The sequence below is a fragment of the Leopardus geoffroyi genome, chromosome C1 (assembly GCF_018350155.1).
Source record: "Leopardus geoffroyi isolate Oge1 chromosome C1, O.geoffroyi_Oge1_pat1.0, whole genome shotgun sequence".
NCBI lineage: Eukaryota > Metazoa > Chordata > Mammalia > Carnivora > Felidae > Leopardus > Leopardus geoffroyi.
Genome location: NC_059328.1, coordinates 191,524,176 through 191,545,593, shown reverse-complemented (window position 1 = coordinate 191,545,593; position 21,418 = coordinate 191,524,176). Strand labels below are relative to the sequence as shown.

The following is a 21,418-nucleotide window of genomic DNA, read 5'->3' as shown; positions in this document are numbered from 1 at the left end:
TTATTCTTTCTGGTCTATTTAGTTCTTAGGTAATTCCCTTCTCAATAGTTTAGAAGCTTTCCAGTATTGTGTGGATCCGGGGGATATTTATCAGGCTTCTAAATCTGAGGTAGCTGGCCCGGGAAGTTCTGAGTCCGTGAAAGTGGTTTTTGATGATGCTGGTCCATGTAATGATTTTGTTAGAGAAGGTGAACTACTTTGCTTACTGCAGTGATTGGAATCAATGTCTTATTTAAAAAAACTTTTTTTAATGTTTATTTATTTTTTTAGAGAGAGACAGAGCATGAGTTGAGGAGGGGTAGAGAGAGAGACACACACACAGAATCCAAAGCAGGCTCCAAGCTATCAGTACAGAACCCAACACGGGGCTTGAACTCACGAACTGCAAGATCATGACCTGAGCCGAAGTCGGACCATTTAACCTACTGAGCCACCCAGGCGCCCTGCCAATGTCCTATTTCTAGAATTGTGGGTCGGAAATCTTGATGACCACGTGGAGAAGCACCCGGGAGCCCTCTCTTGGGCCTCACCCTTCTCTTTCAGGGGCTGATGATCCAATTTTAACAAGCACTGTCCTTGACGATAAAGACCAGACTGATTAGGAACCACAGCCTGAACAAAAGCTGCCTTGTTGGGTCTGGTTGACCGGCAGAAATGAAATGTTAACTTTCTAAACTTGCTTTCCTAGATCTACCCAAAAGTAGGAAGACAACGGTGTAATTTCTCTGGCCTGCGCTGGACAAAAGATACCAGTGTTTTTCCTTGGCTTGAGGGGATGGAAGGGAAGGTTGCTGAGATTTGAATCCCTGGTTTGGAATATCTCAGGCGATCCCGAAGAGCACTGGTCTTTTATGAGAGTGCATTTCACAAGCATCCCTTTGGGAAGCCTTAGTCCCCACTTGTGTGGGAAACATTAAAGTCAGTCGCTTTTGGCAAAGCTCAATACACTTGAGCATGGGAAACACAAATTAAAATAGAGATACTTCTTTATTCACTAGATTGTCTAATTCCACATTGCTTGGAATAAAAATTGAATCATTAAGATAGAGAGGACCTGAGTGGATGGTTATCCATTTCACAATTGGTAAAGGTCAGGGGAAACTCCAGGTCTCATGAAGGTTAAGTATCTTCAGCCTTTCAGCTTGACATAAGGGGATCCTATAAAGTAAGGTCAAAACAACCAGGACTTCTTGGTCTAAAATTACTTGTCTTATTTTGCTCATAGGAATTCCCAGTGGTGTTGAGATGGAGAACTTTTCAATGCCCTGGACATGGTGTTCTGTTCTGCTTATGGTGAGAATGACTTCTCTTATTTGATTGCTTATTTGTTTCATCAAGGGAGCAGAACCTTATGCATACGGTCTGTCATCAAAGTTAATATGTTGATCTCAGTTAAGTTTGAAATGAATTATTATTTAAATTGTCCTTCTGTGGAAATCTTTCGTTTCTGTTAGTGAGAGTCTGGGTGACCAGTGGCCCCATCACTGTAAATGCCATTCTGTTTAATCCTAACATCTGTAATAAAACCAGTAAAAAGCTATTTATTTTGATCTATAGTTACAAAGTGCCTATCTCTGGAAGAGGCCAAAGCCATTTGGTAGGAGACTGCCAATCCTTAATTTGCATTTCTGATTAGTGCTTTTAAAGCCTATCATACAAGGAAGAAACTACTGGGCCGAGGAGTTTCAGTTGCTCTGCACAACAGTGGTGGGTGCTGCCGTTGACTTTCAAACGCTAGTGTAAAAGTGCTAGGTGCTAGGTGCTACGCCTGGGATGCCACGGCACCAGAGTGAAAGATAGAGGGAATCAGCTTGGTTTCTGGACTCTACTCTCCCAACCCCGACCTGGTGAGCATAAGTATGAGTGTACAAATCAGGAAAGGAAACTTTCCTTTAATAGATTTGTCCTTCAAAAGAGCTGGTGTCTTTAGTGGCCACCAGGGATAAGAGAGTTCTTTATGTGGCTCTCAAAACAGCACTAAAAACCGTAGTAGAAGGCAGTAACCATCAAATAGGGTGAGTGAGAGCTGACATCACGCAAGGACATCACTATTACCACGTACAGCTCTGCCCCAATAACACTGGTAACGAGAGCCAAGATTTATTGAACCCCAGCTCAGTGGCAGGCACTATTCTGAGTATGTGACATGTACTTTAATCCATCTCTAAGTACTCTCCTCTGGTATTTTTGTGGATATTCAAAAGTTAAGTGTATTTTGTCAGTGCGGACTTACCTTCTTGAAAAAGACAAGAGAATGAATCGTGCTATCCTGGAAAAACCCACAGAATCTCTCTTTAGAGGACACAATATGCTTTTCAGTCTGTAAATGTTGAAGGATTTGGCAAAGGGAACCCTCTAATACTAAGACTGTTCTCATCTCAAAATAAAAGTATCTTAGCGAGCAGCAAAATGAATTGTTCCGATGCAACATACAAACAACAGATATCTCTGAAGAGAACCATTCTGAAATTTATGTCTAATAACCTTTTCCAAAGGAAAGATGGCTTATGGTGCATGGTCTGTTAATGCTTGCCCAGATGTCTGAAACCCAAGAGATGGAAGGCAAAGATTAAGGCTCAGCAGATGATGACAAAGATTCCTTGTCTTCTTTAAAATATCGACCATCTGCTCCACCCTAACACATTGGTATACAAGTCCAACAGAGAGTAAATATGAAAGCAATTAAAATAAACTACTATGCATTAGTGTGGTTTGATTTATGTAAACAACTTCTGTGGGACAAGATGGCTGTGGTTTGGGTAATGTTCATATCTGTGAAACTCAAGTAACCTAAATATAAGTTGATATGGATAGAACATTCTTAGCCGTGTTCTGCTCGCAATGATCTCAGTAAAGATGAATTCAATGATTGGAATCAGGCATGCATGGGCTTACCCAGTGAAAGTCATAATCTAGCCTTGCTCTTCCCTCGTCGTCCTCATATAAGGTGAAACCTTCCCTCCGTGCCTGATAATACTCTTTCCGCAACTTCTGGATTCGATCAGTGCTTCCGCTTGGAGGACGGCCACTAGAGGACATAATCAAACAAACATGGTCACTCGGTGTACATCATCCTGGACACTCACTTTTTGATCTTGGTAAAGGAGCTAGCATCCAAATTTAGAAGATTCAATAATGTAATTTAAATATGCTAGGAAAACTGTAAAATCAGTAATAAAAGTGAACAAAAATGGTCTTTATGTAAATACATTTAGCTCTAAGGGTCAAAACATCTGACTTGGGATGAATAAATGCCTTTTGAGTGAAAAGGTAAGATAAGGTCCTGACCTTAAGAGCAATTAAAAGAGCTATCACTTTTTTCTTATAATCATATCCACAGAGTTTGGTTAATTTTAAAGTAGGTATTTCATTTTCTCAAATAAGAAGTTGCCAATTTGAGGCCAGTTGTTTGACCCGAATATTGGATGTGACACAGAGTTGGCATGTGCTGGTCTTCATTTCAATGACACTGATGAGTTTTTGGCGTGGGGGGTAGGATCCGTGTCAGTATATGGGCACACAGGACATAGGGAAAGCAGAGAAGGGAGAAGCCATATCAAGACGTAAAAAGAAAAATAAAAAAAAACGGGTGACAGTAGACTGTGCCTTCTTCATTACTTGTCCACGATTCCCCTCCCTACTTCAGTCACTTTTTTCTCTTAGGAATTTCCATTTCTCCAGTTCTCATCCATGCAACCCCAAACTGTTCAGCCAGTAGCTCCCTTTTAACTCGGATTTGCCATGATCATTTCAACAGAACAAAATCATGTGATGCATTTCAGGGCTGGGAAGCAAGAGGGGAACGGTAGGCAGATTTCAACAATTGTTCACCTTCTCTGGTTCGTCTGAGGCATAACTGAGTGTCCTACTGTGCCAGACCCTATGTTAAGATCCAGGGGGGACATGAAAACAAACAGTTCATAGCCGTTGTGTGCAAAAAACACATGGTCTGGGAGGCAGGGGACTGAAAAGGATACACAAGACTACAAGCCAGGTGCTCCAATAGCGGTCCCAAAAGGGACTGTAGTGACAAAGGCTGCGTAAGCTGATTGGGGGAGGGCAGGGCCATGGAAGAAGCCTACGGAAAGCTCCACAGAGGAGCTCACCTTAGCACCTAAGGAGACTCACCTTAGCTGAGTCTTGAAGGACACATAGGTGCTCAACAGCTACACAAGTGACGTGGGGAAATTGCAGGTGGAGGGAAGGGAAGCGCAAAGGACAGAAATGAGGAAGCATCTTGCTTTGGGGGAGTGCAAAGAAGTCAGTCTGGGCCAGCAGTGGTCCTCAACTTCTTTTGCCCTGGCTCACATACACCGTGGGCAAAACACACTCCTCTCCCCTTCTCCTTTAGGAAACGAGTTAGAATACAAATGAGTACTGGTGACTTTAGGGACATTTTGAATTTACTCTAATAAATGACAGAAGCATATCACTTGCAAATTTTGGTTCTTTCACTCAATTCATAGCAACGTGTTCTCCATAAGGACACTTGTGTTTGATGGGTCTGAGGATCACCCCTCTAGTATACAGAGTACGTGGGAGGGGGCAGGGAAGGGGAACAGGCGAGGTGGTGAAAGGGAGGAAGAGACCCACCGTGAAGAGCTGTGCCTGCCAGAAGATCCCCACATATTACAGTGGAGATTTAAGTTTAAATGAGACATCTCATTAAAGGAGATGTCTGAAAGCAACAGAAGTCATCTACTATTTTGTTAAAAAATTGTTTTGAAATGATACTTGTAAACCATAAAAAGAAAAGGGTGAGTGGACATCTTGTGGCAGAAAAGCATTCTTCCCAAACTGGATTCACAGCGAATCGGTGGTGTCTCACAATATCTCTACAAAGTTCACATGGGGTTCTGGGCTTCCTACATCACTCTATAGACACCCAGTAGCCAAGGCTTTTTATTAAGAAAAGACAAACCCTTGGGTATCACGTATCTTTATTTTTCCCCAATCTGCATTTAAAAACTCTCCAGATAGTTCCGTTTCTCCACTATGCTTTTTTTTTTTTAAATAGAAGATTTCTAAACAAAAATGCACAAATGAGACTCGTAAATACAGAGAACATGCTGGTGGTGGCCAGAGGTGGAGGGAGGAAACAGAAGAGCAACATGGGTGAAGGGGAGAGGGAGGTACAGGCATCCAGTTCTGGAATGAGTAAGTCATGGGGACGAAAGGTGCAGCATCGGGAATAGAGTCAAGAGTACCAGAACCATGTTGTGTGGTGACAGATGGTCGCCACCCCTGTGGGGAGCACAGCAGAACATAAAAGAACCATTGGATCACTATGGTGCACACCTGAAACCAAAGTAACGTGTGTCAACTCAAAAAACAAAAAACAAACAAACTTAAAAAAGGTTCTGAACATTTGAAAAAGACAATAACAACAATAATACAAAGGAACGTCTGATATGCTTTTCCGAACAGTGAGAAGGCCGGCAAGGTGGGCTAGCTCTATGTGGACCAGTTTCCCCTCCTCTTGAGTACTGTGAGCTGACTCCCGTGCCCGCGTGCACTGCACAGGCTTCTGCCAATGATGCGAATGTGTGAGCCATGCTCTAACTCACCAGATGAGTTCAATCAACACGGTGAAAACATTGCATACATAATCTATTAGTTTACCCAAAGAAATTGAAGCGCTGAATTCAAGCAGGATGAAGTCATCAGTAATAAGGGGGGAAAAAAATTGATAAGACCCTGTTTTAAAACTCCCCCCAATTTTCCTACATTTGTGATGGAAAAAAAAATCATACTCAGACTATAAACTATTCTCCCATATGTCTATAAATACATAAATTTAAAAATAAAAAAAATATGGGTTTGATCAGATTTTAGTCCTCAAATAAAGGGAATGGGGCAGGAATACAAAATCAGCTGTTTAGGATTCAGAAAATCCCCTGTGGCTGACAGGAACATGACTATTTACCCAGAAAAGAAATCTGGCTTCAGAGAAAAAACAGGAAAAAAGTCTAGAAAGTCATGGACCATATAAGTGCAGAACACGCTGTATCTTCTCCCTTGTGTGAATATTTTAAAGGAAATGGTGCAAACCTTTCATAATAACCCGGGACTGCATCTCACCCTTCTCTCTCTCTCTCTTTCCCTCTTTTTTTTTTTCTTCAACCCTCATCCTGCCCTAAGTAGCTGTATCAGACTTTTCCCCTTAATTTTATTAAGCATTTAATATAATAAAATGAGGAAGATCAAATTCTGATTTCATTTTTCAGCTCTTTTCCACAGGTAGTACACATTTACCATCAAGTCAATAAAAATGACACGCACAGCTATTGTGACGAAAGCAGTTAATTGATGCCATTTTGTGTTGAAGATGTAGAAATTCGAAGAGGAATATAAAAACACCTTTGTCATAATAGCAGCAATAATTATAACTATAAAATATGCACCACTTACATAACAAATACACTGATACAGGCTTTTACTCCTTCCACTTCCTGCCCAGAGCGGACCTAAGGACCTAGGCAATCAATTACAGCTTTCCTTCCTGACGAACCTAGACATGGCCTTAGAATCCTTCTCAACCCAGAACTTCAGAAAGCCACTACCAATCTACCAAGAGATTCTGAAGCATCTTTTGATGCTGAGGAACCTTTTGCATAATAGCTTCAGAAGTTTCATTAGATTATGATATCACACCAATAGTCTTGCAACTGTATACAAGCAGCCAGAGTATCAATAACCCCACCTCCGAGTTCCTACTTAGAAGATTAGCCTTTCTATATTATTTGTTCCCTGGATGAAGTAAAGGTTGGCCACGCTCACCGAAAAAGTCCCTATTCCACCTGTATTCATATGTAGATAATCAGTGCTGCTCCTGCACTTTCAATGTGCTGACATTTTATGTAAAATTAATGCAAGCAGCATAGCAAAACACGATTTATGTTGTAGTGATTTCTTGTACATTATACTGCTTATGCCTTTAAAGGCAGATGTATAGTTAAGCAGGCTCTTTTTAGTACACTTTAGAGCTGGACAGAGTTTAAAGTTGTCAAGGAGTTCAGAAACCATGTCATTTTCTTCATAGCCACCTATAGTAATATATTCCCAAATGCAGTAAACCTATAGTAATATATTTCCTTATGCAATAAACATCCCAGTAAGGCATTATCTGCTCCTTTGAAATCTACCCTGATTCTTCTTATTCTTCATACGCTCCTAATTTATGGTGACCTCAGCTGAAGTACATTTTACACAGAGTGTTCATTTGTGTATGCCATGGTCTCCTCCCATTAGTGCTGCAGGCTGGAGAAAAGAAACTAACATGTATTAAGCTTCTATGATGCCCTAAGTATAATATTTATGCTTTACATACATCATCTCCTTTAATCCTCAACCAAATTTGTAAGGATGACATAGTCAGTGACATTTCACAGATGCCTGTACCGAGGCTCAAAGCAGTTAAGTAGCATACTTGGTGGATGGTAGACCAGCAGTTGTGTGACTTCAGGACCAGTGTGATTCCTACCATATCATGTTGCTCTGCAAGAAAGGCATTAAAATGCAGCAGGCATTTTGTAGCACAAGTTCACAGGCATTTCAAGGCACAGGGAATTTAGCAGAGCACATTTATAGCCATACCTTTTGATATTCTTTTATTTGCACAGATCTTTGCAATAAAAATAGAAATCGAAGTAGCTAAAGCAATAGATATACATGCAATGAAGTCTGTATTCGTTAAAGAATGATGCTGGATTTCTGTGTAATTAGTATTACATCTCTAGACAAGCTTTTGTGGGAAAGTGGTATAAAAATGAATGGGGTGCAAAGGGGAATCAACAGAAGATGGAGATCCCACATGAAAGAGAAACTCTGGACCAAGATCAGGACTGAGAGGCGTCCAGCGTTGCTCCTGGTACAATTCACCACTGGCTACATGAGAGGGAACTGATTGCTAGCAATGAACCATTGCTGGACTTGTGAATTAATCTGCAATGACTTTGTGTGTATGCCTGAGTTTGCATGCATGTAACTACATGCACCCTATGAGGAAACTGTATATAACGAATTCCAAAGAGCTGTGTCATTTTCAGATAGCCTCGAGACATGTGGTTTTCCGTTTTAAATAAGAAGTGTTTGACTATGGTGAGTAGAGCCCTCATTTGAAGGTACCAGCCTGGGGTCCAGAACTGGCCACGTGGTTAAGAAACAGTCTTTTTTTTTTTTTTTTTTTTAATTTTTTTTTTTTTTAACGTTTATTTATTTTTGGGACAGAGAGAGACAGAGCATGAACGGGGGAGGGGCAGAGAGAGAGGGAGACACAGAATCGGAAACAGGCTCCAGGCTCTGAGCCGTTAGCCCAGAGCCCGACGCGGGGCTCGAACTCACGGACCGCGAGATCGTGACCTGGCTGAAGTCGGACGCTTAACCGACTGCGCCACCCAGGCGCCCTGAAACAGTCTTTATAGAATGGAACCTTAACAGGAATATTCCTACCTAATGTGATAATCCTACAAACTCACTGAATAAAACCATTTAAATTAGATGAATGCATGTCAACAGTAATCAGTAGACTAGGGAGTGTTTTTGAGTTTGGGATTTGACAGATTCCTTAATATTTTTTGAATTACTATAAAAATATTATTTTGATGCTTACCATAAATATTTTAATTATATAAATATAGTGTTATTCTTTCTATATTTACAAAAGGGTGTGATTTAAAAAGTTTTATCAAAAAGGATTAGCATCTTAAAGATAAGGAGCAAAGGAAAACACTTTTGCACCCTTTAAGAATGCCAAGATGCTATTCTCTTCCTGTTTCTCCCCCTTTGGGAAAGATTGCTTGTTTAGTCTTTTTGCATTTAAGGACCTAAACATAATCATAGTTTTCAATTTCAAATTTAGTGGTACCACAGTTCTGTCATAGAAAATAGTGTATACACATAGTTTTTTCAAAGTGTGAACAGAACCCCAAAAGTACTTGAGATTCTGTGGCATTCACACTCTTGATGATATAAATATAATAAAAATATAAATATAATAAACAAATAAAACATAAATATAATGAAAAATTTGAGAGATTCTCATAAATGCACTCATGATCATTAATTCAAAAGCATTTTGAAGATTTATGGAAACTATAGCCCAACAGCACTTGTACTAATACTCTACAGATTTAACATTCCACAGTGAAAACACTTTTATATAGTGAGCCCAAATATACTAAAGGAGATTTAATAATATATAGTGGCTTTTAATGGGGATTAATTCCGTAGCACTCTTCAAGTGATATTTTAGTCCTGAATAGTTCTGAAAATTATCCAGTTTTAGTCCCTGTCTTCTCCCTGCTCCCAATTTCTTATAAAGAATATCTCTTTTTACAAAGATACATTGACAAGTAAGGTTTTTAAGGTTAGTCCAGTGAAATTTGGGGACCCATCTGACTACTCATGCACAACTTTTACAAATTCTTCTAACTTCTTCCAAATTTGCCATCACTGTGTATGAAGGTGGCCCTGATTTGCAATTACTTTTGCAAAAAAAATTGCCCTAAATAACAAGAATATGCCTTTCCTCATACACACATTTAATTTATATCAGATTTAAGTTATCTTGTTGATTAAACAATTACTCTAAATTAAGAGTCCTTTGTTTACTACAACTGCCTAAAAATTACTGTATTAGGAGTTATGAGTTTAGAGAAAGAGCAAATAATATTAACAGACAAAATACAATTTTCACATCTAGAATCCCCCTTTATTTTGTGGCCTACTTTTTTTTTTTTTAAACATGGATTCTTAGAAAAAAAATTTTTTTAAGATTATTTATTTATTTTGAGAGAGAGGGAGCACAAGCTAGGGAGAGGCAAAGAGAAGGAGAGAATCCAAGCAGCCTCCACGCCATCACTGAAGAACCCAATGTGGGGCTCAAACTCACGAACTGTGAGATCATGACCTGAACCAAAATCCAGAGTCGGACGCTTAACCGACTGAGCCACCCAAGTGCCCCGAGGCCTACTTTTGTCAATTGTCTGACTTACTACTTAATAGGTAAAGAACCAATGCTTAGACATTTTGAGAGAATATTTAATGTCAAATAGAAAACTGGTGGCAGAATCTGCAAACAAAAAACAAGAAACAGTGCTCTATACTAGTACATAACTTTGGAAACCATGTATTTATATACATTTCTAAGGGCTCTAAAAAATCACTCCTTATGTCAGGATCCTGTGGGGAGGCTAACAAACTGGTCCAGAGAGGTTGATAAGCAAGTAAGGTCATAAAGAAGAAGACAAAACCACAAAGCACAACGACGTATTAGCTCAGCCTGTAATCTTGAACGTGGTCCTTGCCCCAGCTATCCGTTGCCGCCCGTGGCATTTTGACCTAGATGCAACAATCTGACAATGTGACTTGGCCTACCTGGGCTCCTGATTTTGCCATGGCAACCCGAGTCTGACCTTTTGTCTTTCTCCACATGTTTTCTGTTTTCAGCATCTGCTCTCTTTAAGATCCTCGTCATAGTATTTCTATCCCTAGTTTGGTGAACTGACCCTCTGACTCCTATGTCGTGAAGATTTGTCCGCGAAATCTTAACCCTGGACTGGACCTTGACCCCAATGAATCAAACCTTACTGAAAATAAAGGCCCCCTTCCCTTGGCACTTTTGATTGCGTAATGGTAAGCATTTCCACTCACACCATGAACCACAGCTACCATTTACTGTTGAAAGTAATCTCATTGATGCATGAAGGACAACTTTCTCCCCTGTGATTGATTGTTGTGACTAAGAATCTCACCAGATCAATGTCATCTCCTTTACTGATAAAAGGCATTGTTCTACCTTTGCTCTTTATCACTTGAGACGATGCGAGGCCCTGCTCTAATCAGAACATTCTGCTTCTCTATGGCCATCTCTAGCCAAAGTGGAAATTTCTTAGGAGCGATACGGTTATTCACAATTCAACAACACACAAGTTATTATTCACAGCCTCAACTCGCCATTACAAGCCTGTAACACAGAATTGCATTATTCTGATACTGTACAATGACCTTCTGGCTATGTTCAAATTTCAGAAGCCAGTTTTGACATTAGTCATAAAATATCCATTTGAGTTATTCATATTTTGAATAGTATTCTAATATATCTCCTCTGACATAGGGCAGTGTTTTTGAGCCTTACGTGGTTTAGATACACTCAAAGTTATGTATAAGCATGTGATACACATTGTCTTGGAAAATTTTCCCAATTTTATTAACAATATAAAATATGTGGGGGTCACAGAAAGAATCTATCAAGTGTTTCATATGGTAATTTTCATTTCTTGAGAAAGATTTTAAAATATAGTTGAAAAGTTCAAACTGGAAGGCAGAAAAAGTAGCCTTTCATTTCTACTCTACATCTTTGCAAAACAAGCATGCATAGATGCAAAGAAAAATAGATTTGGACCAACTTGGAACTGTGAATCCACTGTGTCTTCTGTTAAAGATGATAAATAAACCATGCTCTGCACCATAATTCATATAGTTATAGCTCATCTTAAATGGCTGAGTTATAGTGATATTGTACCATTTAACTGTATTTAAGTGACGTACCAAATTATTAAGCTTAGACGGAAATGAGAGCCTGGGGAAAATAGCAATTTAAATAGTGATAGTTTTCCCATTGGCCATTCCATGTAGTAAACAGGTGGTCCTGGACATGAGCTGGGTTGATTTCCCTCAGCTGGTGTCTGCTCCTAAGTGTCTCTCATAACGTATGCTTTACATTGTGCTGAAGATGATTCCAGTATTCAAAAAATTGTTTTTAATGTTTATTTATTTTTGAGAGAGAGAGAGACAGAGACAGAGAGACAGAGTGCGAGTGGGAGAGGGGCAGAGAGAGAGGGAGACAGAGAATCTGAAGCAGGCTCCAGGCTCTGAGCTGTCAGCACAGAGCCTGATGCACGGCTCGGACCCATGAACTGTAAGATCATGAAGTTGGTCGTTAACTGACTGAGCCACTCAGGTGCCCTTAGATGATTCCAATATTTTAAGATACGCATTACTTATACAGCACGGCTCCTTATGTGCAAGCCAACCGCTTCAGCTGGTGTCCAACCAGAGGAATAGCTATCTGATACAGTGCTAAAAGAAACTCTGTTGGATGGGTATGGTGAAAGATTACAGGTAGGGTCCAATCCAGTACTCTCCGAAAGTGTTTTCCAAGGTTAATTCTGACTACGCATAACTTTTGTTTCTAGAAACTAACCTTGAGACATGATTCCACATTAAACGTTCCAAGTTTTCTGGAACAATTTTATAGTCCAAAAGAAATTTTTAGCAAAGCATTGATAAAAAAGTAAATGGAAGAAACCTACACAACTTGTATTATTTTAACTGTTATTCACCTTCTTGAGTTGAACAAAAGCGACTTAAAGAGAAATAAACTTTTGTTGTTTATATAGTACTTGAACAAATTAATGATACTACACACACACACACACACACACACACACACACACACCCCTTCTCAAAGAAATTCTCACCAACAATTGCAGGACTTGCAAGATAAAATTATTATATTTTAGGCTTAAATTCAACACAGCCCGAGTTTTAGGAATATATTGACATTTAGATGTGGATTAAACTTTTAGGGTCAATTCTGGGAAAAATAAGCCTTTGTGGGCTGCAGGCCATAAAACCTCGGGAATTCCCTAGGCCCCCGTGAAATTCCTTCCTCCTCAGAGGAAGGAACGTAGAAGGTCTGTCTTCTCCCAGGGGATCATGGAATGCCATCAAAGGCCACTGATTCCTGACAGCTGGACAGCTAGACCTTTCCTTTCAGACAATAAGGAAATAAGGCCTAATCGATCACAGAATTTAGAGATTGTAAGTGATTTAGTGTATGGATGGTGGGTCTTTTGTTTTTGTTTTGTTTTTGTTTTAGAGGATAGTATCAGTCAAGATAGGCTATTGTATGCTGCTGTGGTAACCAAATGTCAGTAGATAAAACTAGCAATTATTTACTCACATAACAAGACTTTTCCCCCCCCTTCCAATAGCAAAGGTTGGGAAAATAACTAAAGTAACAAAGAGAAAAGAATATTAAAAAAGAAAAAAAAAACAAGTGTTCTGATTAAAAAAAGTGAAAGACTGTGATTAAGGAGCTCAACACTAAATGTTAGGAGACAAAACCTTCTAAGTACATGTGATATGGAAGCTAGACCTTACTTTCGTACCCATTAAAGGGATACATAATAAACTGTCTAAACACCCAACAGGAATGCGTGAGTCACATAGTATGTGACTGTGGGGCAGATCTTAATTATCACATACATGGGGCTAAGTTATACTAGTTCATAAACACAGAATTTGATATGCAGTATTCTGATATGATTAGCATAAAATCAATTAAGTCCAGGAACTTATTTAGAACGTGTTTTGATAGTAGCTTAATTCCATTCGTTCCTTTTATACCTATATGCACAAATGCTGAACTCTTCTGCAATTTTAAATAGAGTTATGATAATTACCCAATTCAAATAGATTCGCAGCTTCAAAGAGCCACATAAAAAGTTAACATCTACTTAGGTCCCAAAGGGTGTCAAACCCAAGAATGTTCCGGAGCTCTCATTTACCTGGGTGTAAAGTGAGCTCTGGTAACCTTGTAACCTCATGTTGACCTTCTGACATGAGGGATTTATGGGATAGAGACAGTTTACGTTATCATCTCCCACTGCCGGTTTCAGTTGTTTTTAAAAGATGTTCAGATTCTTAAAGATCCTTCTTAGGAGCATGGTAACTTTCTTTTCCAAGTGGAATAGAAAGTAACAAATTGGTATCAAACTTAGATCATCAATTATTTTTATAAGTTTTCTAAAAACCCTCTGAATGTTTTCAGATGTGTACATTTATTCAAACTTACATTTATTTATTCTTAAATACTGCTATGCCCCTGGCCCTGGTGCAGTATTGGTGATTAAGACCCAGACTCGATCCTAGAGATATTTCACAGCCTTGTGGGGGGAGATGGAGACATAAGTAAATAATTACAGCCCAATGTGGCAATTATTCCGTGGAAGTATCATGAGGCATAATGAAGTCCTGCAGCAGCCCAGAGGAGAGGTGATTAGGTCTGTTTGCAGAGGCCAGAGAAAAGGAAAAAAGAAGAGCAAGGAAAAGGAGAGGGCGGCTGGGCGTGCCAGTGGAAGGCACATCACGTGTCAAAGGACGGCAGCATGATGGGGCACATGGTCAGGCACGGTACACGTGTGAAAGTGGGTGGAGAAATTCTGGGAAATGGAGCCGGTAGGACTTGAATAGCTCCACGTGTCAATCTTTCCAGAAGGGACACTGATGTGGAATCACTGGAGGATTTCAAATAGGGTCGGTGTCATCATCAGAATTATTCTTTCCATCAGGATAATCCTGGGAGAACCTTACTTTCTCTGACTCCCACACGTCATAACTATGAAAGGAACCAGTGGACCTCGGTGGGGCTTTCTTACCCTCACCTTCAATCATTTCTAGGGTGTGTATAGAGTTCAAGCTACCTGGTTGACCAAATCACTGACCAAAGTCCTCTCCCATTTCTACTTCCCTAATTGTTGGATACTGTGCCTGGAGGGCCAATTTAGTTCAAGGCAACGGGACATTGCGCCTTTCTTTCAACTTGAAAACTGAACATTCTAAAACCAGAGCTCTTGTTTAACCAGTAACATTAACTGGTGATGAAGCATGACGCATTGTTAATACAGTGATAAATTTCCCATTAGGAACAGGGCACTGGCTGCCAAATCGGAGGGCAAAAAGTTAAAAAAACAAAACAAAGCCAATGAAACCAACCCATTATGGGTTGACAAAGACTTTTATTTTCACTGGCACTTTAAGGGAAAGTAGTCACAGAATCTTAATTAATAAATAGCCGTTGCTCCATTCAGGCGAGGTAATGGTAGTGCCTGAGTATGTGCCATGGGGCAATTTGTAGCTGTCTTCTTGATCTGAAAAGTGAATGAGTCGTCGGCTATCAAAGAAGAGGGGAAATTAGGCACTACGCTGCTGACAATTGGACTCTATAAATAACCCACAGTGAAAACGAATAAAAAACATGCCTTCCCCCAGCTTTCAGTAGCCTCTCCACAGTGTGACAGTTGCTAGTTTTTTCAATAAACATGATGTCAATTATGCCTTTTATCCATCATGGCAAAGTCACGTGTGGGGAATAATTGAGTATCTTTTTTTTTCCCCCCGGCACTTCACGTAACAATGCTTTTCTGTTTTATTTATATCAGACTGAGGCAAAGCAGCTGTCTGATCTGTAACTTATATGTTGCATCAACACTATTCCTTCTTATTTCTTCCCTAGTTCCAAAGCTTTATGGGCAACAGTATTTTAGTCAGCTCTCAATTATCCGTAGAAACGGGAGATTTGGAAGAACATGAAAAATAGGCACTACAGATGACTTCCAAAACTCATTTACACCAACAACTTCAGTTTCTTTCCCAGTGAGTGTTTTCCGAGAGCTGTAAACAATCCCCCAATTAATTGCCTTAAGTTGCACATTCTTTTCCATGCCCAGCCCCTCATTTGGGTAAGGTACTAATGAGCAGAGAAAAGGCCAAAAGGCAGGCAGGACTTAGAAAAACAGACGCGCTACAAAGACTCAAATGGGGAAAACAGAATTTGGACGGTTGAGAGTTAACGACCCAGGAAACATTCCCCTAAAGGATTTACTGTGTTCTTAGAGAAAGGTAACTTTGCAGATTAAAAAGTAACAGGTATTGGTTTTCTAAGTGGATAAACTGAAAGCAAAATGCTATGTGGGGCACAGTTAGACAGTTAATGAGTATTCACATATCCAGCTACAGGAAGCTTATGGGTGGCTGTATATTTTCTCTGAATTATGCTATTTGTCACGAACTTTATCACTATCCATTCCGCTAACAACTATTTTTTCTCCCTATTTGCAGATGTATTAAGTATAGTCATTCAGATGTCATCAATTCATCATTTTGTTAAAGAAGCTCGTTCTTAGAGAGGAAAAGTAAAGAACACGTTGAATGATGCCACATCATTTTGTACATCCCATGTAAGATGAAAGGAGGAGGTATCACATTTTCTTTGAGATAGTTCCCACTCAACAACAAAATCATCTTTTATCCAAGACTAAACAAGCCCACTAGCTAGGAGCTTTTTTTTTCCCCCTCCCAAGTTCTACATAAAATATAAGCCGGATGGCTTAAATTGAATCACTATATTATGTCTTTATTTATTACTTACCTTGACAGTTTTTTCAACTGAATCCTACGGTATATCTGAGAGAGCTTTAAATGTATAAACTACAAAAAGAAGGGGAATTATTTCCTCTCCTTCAAAGAAGCTTTTTAATACTATATCCAAAATATCTGGGGAATTGGAGGGAGAAAAAGGAGAGGAGGAGAGGGGAGGGGGCCAAAGAAAAGAGCTAATGGTCACAATGCATCCTTATAATAAAATGAGCTTCTTAATGGATGTTCACTACAGGAATAACATTAATTCAGTATTAGGACTTTCACTGGAAAAATATGAATGTAATTTATCTTTTTAACTGTCAGCTGCATTTCTAAAGCTCTGAAGTCTGTAGCTTCCAGGGGCCTTTTGTCTTTCTGCCATGGCAGGAATATCTTGGACAGCTGTAAGAGCTTTCTAAGCCATCTTTCTCAAAATCCATTAGCTAATTCAAGGAACCTAATTAGAGCTGCCATTTTGATGGAGCATACTGAATGCTTAGTACAAACTAGTAACACCATCAATGTTTATTAGAAATCACAAAACCCAAAGTGCTCCCTTCCCTATGAATATTAATGGGAATAGAGCAAACAAAATATTTATTAAAACATATGCTTAATACCATCACGGTTTACAGACAGATAGGAAGAGAGAGAGAGAGAGAGAGAGAGAGAGAGAGAGAGAGAGAGGCGCACACTTGAATTTGAAGGCATGTGTCCACGAACACACAATAAACCAAGATTTATATTTAAGCAGCATGTAATCATTATTTGTACGCCCCTCCCACTTATCTCCCTTGGTTTTGCACCCTGGAATTCAGCGGCTCACAGCTGGGAAGACAGATGTAAGTCCAGAGAAGTCTGAAGAAGGGGGTGGAGGGAACCTCTCTCTCTCTTTTTTTTAAACAGCTGCTGAGTGCCACAAATTCTTGTCAGTGAGGAAATAAGCCTTGCTTCTCTATAAAGTCAGCAGCATGATGACATCAGTACTTTCTACCCTCATCTAAATGCGGGTGTCACCAAATTAATCCAGCTGGCTATTATCCCAGGTACCCACCCTGGGAGAGTTTTTGCCAGGGCATGGCTCTGAATTAAGTGGTGCCTAAGGCTTGATGTAATCCTGCTGTTACACAGATCGGGCCCCCATTGCTCGTGTCAGCACAGGTATAGACACTCACACCCCTGCAGAGGCCCAGAAGATTCTATTCCTCATTCTCTTCTTTCAGTAGCAATAAAAACCTTCACAAAGTGTTACCGTCCAGTAGCCCCTACTCGTCCCTCAAGCTGCTGCCTTCTGTCTCTCTCTCTCTCTCTCTCTCTCTCTCTCTCTCTCTCTCTCTCCCTCCCTCTTTTCACTAAACTTTTAAAAAGAATGGTCCTTTGTCTCCTTTCGTCACCTCCATCCTCTCCTTTGGGCTCATGCCAGTCTGGTTTGCACTTTCACCACTGCCAAAAGTGCGCCCTCGAGGCTCAACAGAATCCTAACCTCTCTGCAGGACTGGACTCTGGACAGGAAGTCTCTTGGCAAGTTTCTCTTTGTTTCCTTACTTCTTTGATCTCATTGTTTCCTTCAATGTCGCTCTGAATGCCGGCCTTCTCTAAGACTCTCTAACTGCTTCTGGTCTATATTTTCACCCCTGGGGATACTGTTTACTCCTTGGGCTTTGATTATTATATTCCTTCTCATGTGCACTCATCGACTGATCCATCCATTCAACAGATGACCACCAGAGTGCCTCACATGGCGCATGTACTCAACACGGTCCTCCTGCGTGAAAGTGTGCATCTCTAGCTACGGTACTTTGAGGGCACCTCAAAGACCATCAGTCCTTGCTCCACATTTGTACCCGAAATGTACCGCTATCTGACACTCATCTTCTCCAGAAACAACCTCCTCACCTCTCCCCTAAAATCCACCTTCCCTACTATTTTCCTGGCTTTTCAGTTCCTTCTTCATGTTCATCAAGGTTGGGAACAGTGATTAGCATTCAGAGGACAGGCTGCCTTGGGGATGTCATGTAACTTCTCTATCTGTGACATGGGGATGATGATAGTAAGACCTTATGCGTATGATCTGAGGATTGAATGCGTTATTAAATTGAAAGTAGTCAGAATGATGCCTGGCACATGATAAGGATTCAAGAAGCAAGCCACTGTTGATACCAATACTTTTTAGATTATGGTTAACTTCTTTCCTCTCATGGATTCTACATCCGATCAGTTGTAATCAGTTGTGTCTAGCAATATGCCCCTCCCTCCACGCATTCCTTCTTATAAGCCTAGTTCATATACTCATTGTTTGGACCATGATAACAGCTTGGCAACTAGTCTCTCGGCTGGGATTCTCTTCTTACCTGCTGCCAAATTAGCCTTCCTAAGGCGCGGTTCCGCTTACGTCATTCTCTTGCTTTAAGAACCCCTCTGCTCTCTTCCCATTTCTTACATCTCCAACCCAGCCTTCCGCTCCTCTAGCCCCACTTGCAATCTGGTCCTTAGGGAAATGTTTGTTTTTCCCTAAACTCCCCCTCAGCTTTCACCCGCACTCCCTCCTCCATGCCTTCATCCATACTACCTTTTCCGCCTGTAATTACTTCTCCTCCTTCTTAAACAATATAATTAAGATGATATCAGTCTTTACTTTAAAAACATCCACTGCCTTGTCATTATGTGTGGACTCATCCTCACACCACTCCCCATGGTCCATGTGGTCGCTCTTCACTGAACTGGACCCTGCCCCCTCTGTGCCTTATCACTGACCATTCTCTACTGTGCCCAGCAGCTTCCTTCTTAGTTCCCCTGCCCTGTGGGCAGCCCAAGCTGGTCACAGCTCTAGGAGTCTGTAGCTGCTGTTGCTTCTCCCTGACACACTCTGCCTCAGATGTTTCAGGGCATGCTCTCCCTTGCCGGGGGAGCCTTCTCTGGCCACCTGATCTGCAGAGCCCTTCAAGTCACTCCCTACCCCGCTGGTTTGTTTCCTTTGTAGCGCTGATCACTCTCTGAAGAGATTTTCCTTGTTTCGTTGTTCATTTCTGTCTGTCTGCCTACGTCCAGAAGAATAGAAAGTGTGAGGACAGGGGCTTTTCACGGTGTTTTTCCAGTGTGAGTAGTTGAGTTGGCACAGTAGCTAAAGGAATGAGTCTCTACCTGTGAAATCCTTCAAGATTCTTACATTCATTCAGCAGATACTTACTGAGCACCTAGTATTCCCTAACAATGCGTCTAGGTCCTGGGGAAATGTAAGGGGAGTATGAGACCCACAACCTCATGGCCTTATATTCTAGTAAGGAGACAATACACAAAGCAATGGGAAAAGATATCAAGCAGTGGTAAGTGCCACCCAGATTTTTAAAAATCAATGTGGTGATAAGATAGCCACTGGGTGGCTACTTTAGATTGAGCTGTCAAGAAAGTCCTCTCTCTTTTAAGCAAAGGTCTGAATTATAAGTAGAAACCATCCAGAAGCATCTCAATGAAGAACATTCTAGAGAGAGAAAATAGCTGAAGCCTAAGCCCTAAGGAGGGAATGAATTTTTTTTTCAATATATGAAATTTATTGTCAAATTGGTTTCCATACAACACCCAGTGCTCATCCCAAAGGGTGCCCTCCTCAATACCCATCACCCACCCTCCCCTCCCTCCCACCCCCCATCAACCCTCAGTTTGTTCTCAGTCTTCAACAGTCTCTTATGCTTTGGCTCTCTTCCACTCTAACCTCTTTTTTTTTTTCCTTCCCCTCCCCCATGGGTTTCTGTTAAGTTTCTCAGGATCCACATAAGAGTGAAAACATATGGTATCTGTCTTTCTCTGTATGGCTTATTTCACTTAGCATCACACTCTCCAGTTCCAACCACGTTGCTACAAAGGGCCATATTTCATTCTTTCTCATTGCCACGTAGTACTCCATTGTGTATATAAACCACAATTTCTTTATCCATTCATCATTTGATGGACATTTAGGCTCTGTCTGCAATTTGGCTATAGTTGAAAGTGCTGCTATAAACATTGGGGTACAAGTGCCCCTATGTATCAGTACTCCTGTATCCCTTGGGCAAATTCCTAGCAGTGCTACTGCTGGGTCATAGGGTAGATCTATTTTTAATTTTTTGAGGAACCTCCACACTGTTTTCCAGAGTGGCTGCACCAGTTTGCATTCCCACCAACAGTGCAAGAGGGTTCCTGTTTCTCCACATCCTCCCACCAACAGTGCAAGAGGGTTCCCGTTTCTCCACATCCTCTCCAGCATCTATAGTCTCCTGATTTGTTCATTTTGGCCACTCTGACTGGCGTGAGGTGATATCTGAGTGTGGTTATGATTTGTATTTAGGAGGGAATGAATTTGATGAGATAAAGGAACAGAAAGAAAGAATGTACGGCTGGAGCTTAATGCTCAAGGGACAAAGTGGTAAGTGACAAAGACAAATAGATAATAGGCAAGAGTGAAATCGTACATGCTTTGCAGGACCCGGTAAGATCTTTGGATTTGACTTCAGATGAAATGAGATGGTGTTAGAAGATTTTGAACCAGGAAGAAACATCTTCTAATTTAAATATTTAGCAGACAGCTCTGGCTTCTCCATGGAAGACAGAATAGAGGTTGTTGCAGAAGTACAAGGGAGGAAGAGTGGTAGACCGGTCTAGCTGGTGGTCATGAAGGTGGGGAGAAACAGATGAATGCACAAGCATTTTGTTCTGAGTCCAGGCCATTCTGTGAACCTTTCCTGGCAGAAAGCAGTCTTTTCTGCCTTGGCGTCCCCACAGTACTTTGTACCTTTATCATGGCCCTTACCTTCCTCTTCAGGGCATCATGATCATTTATATGTTTCATTTACTTTAAATCTTTGTTTAATCCCCAACCACTAGTGGCTAAGCAATAATCCTTCTTGAGTCTTCTGTAGAACTTGGTACCTTGCCTTCGCCTGGGATATATTCAATAAACAGTTTTTTTGTGTGGGTTGAAAACAAGAAAGTGATTTGCCAAAGTGCCAAGAGAAGTGGGAGGGAAAGGGAGAAACAATGGTGCTATTTAAGGGTGAGGGAAGGTGTATGCCTGTGGGTGGAGAGTATGTGCAGGAGGGTCGGACGGCTACAACTAGTCAGCAACACCTTTAGCTGCTGCCTGGACAAGGGTTCCTTTTTGTATTTCTCATTCCCGAGCTCATAAGCTGAATACTACGAGTACATCCTGAATGGTTTTGTGCAACCTACTGCACAGATA

The 21,418-nt window shown here is 40.7% G+C and overlaps 1 protein-coding gene across 3 annotated transcripts in view; it reads right to left on the bottom strand.

The window, feature by feature from the left end:
• PARD3B (par-3 family cell polarity regulator beta) overlaps positions 1–21,418 on the bottom strand; it is a 1,015,886-nt gene that overhangs the window by 102,440 nt on the left and 892,028 nt on the right. For 2 of the 3 annotated variants that reach the window (XM_045480900.1, XM_045480902.1), the window contains exon 21: positions 2,896–3,028. In XM_045480900.1, the coding sequence (XP_045336856.1) occupies positions 2,896–3,028 (133 nt within the window). Of the gene's footprint in view, positions 1–968; positions 1,516–2,895; positions 3,029–21,418 lie in introns of those variants that run through there. The other variant, XM_045480901.1, reaches the window with a different exon arrangement.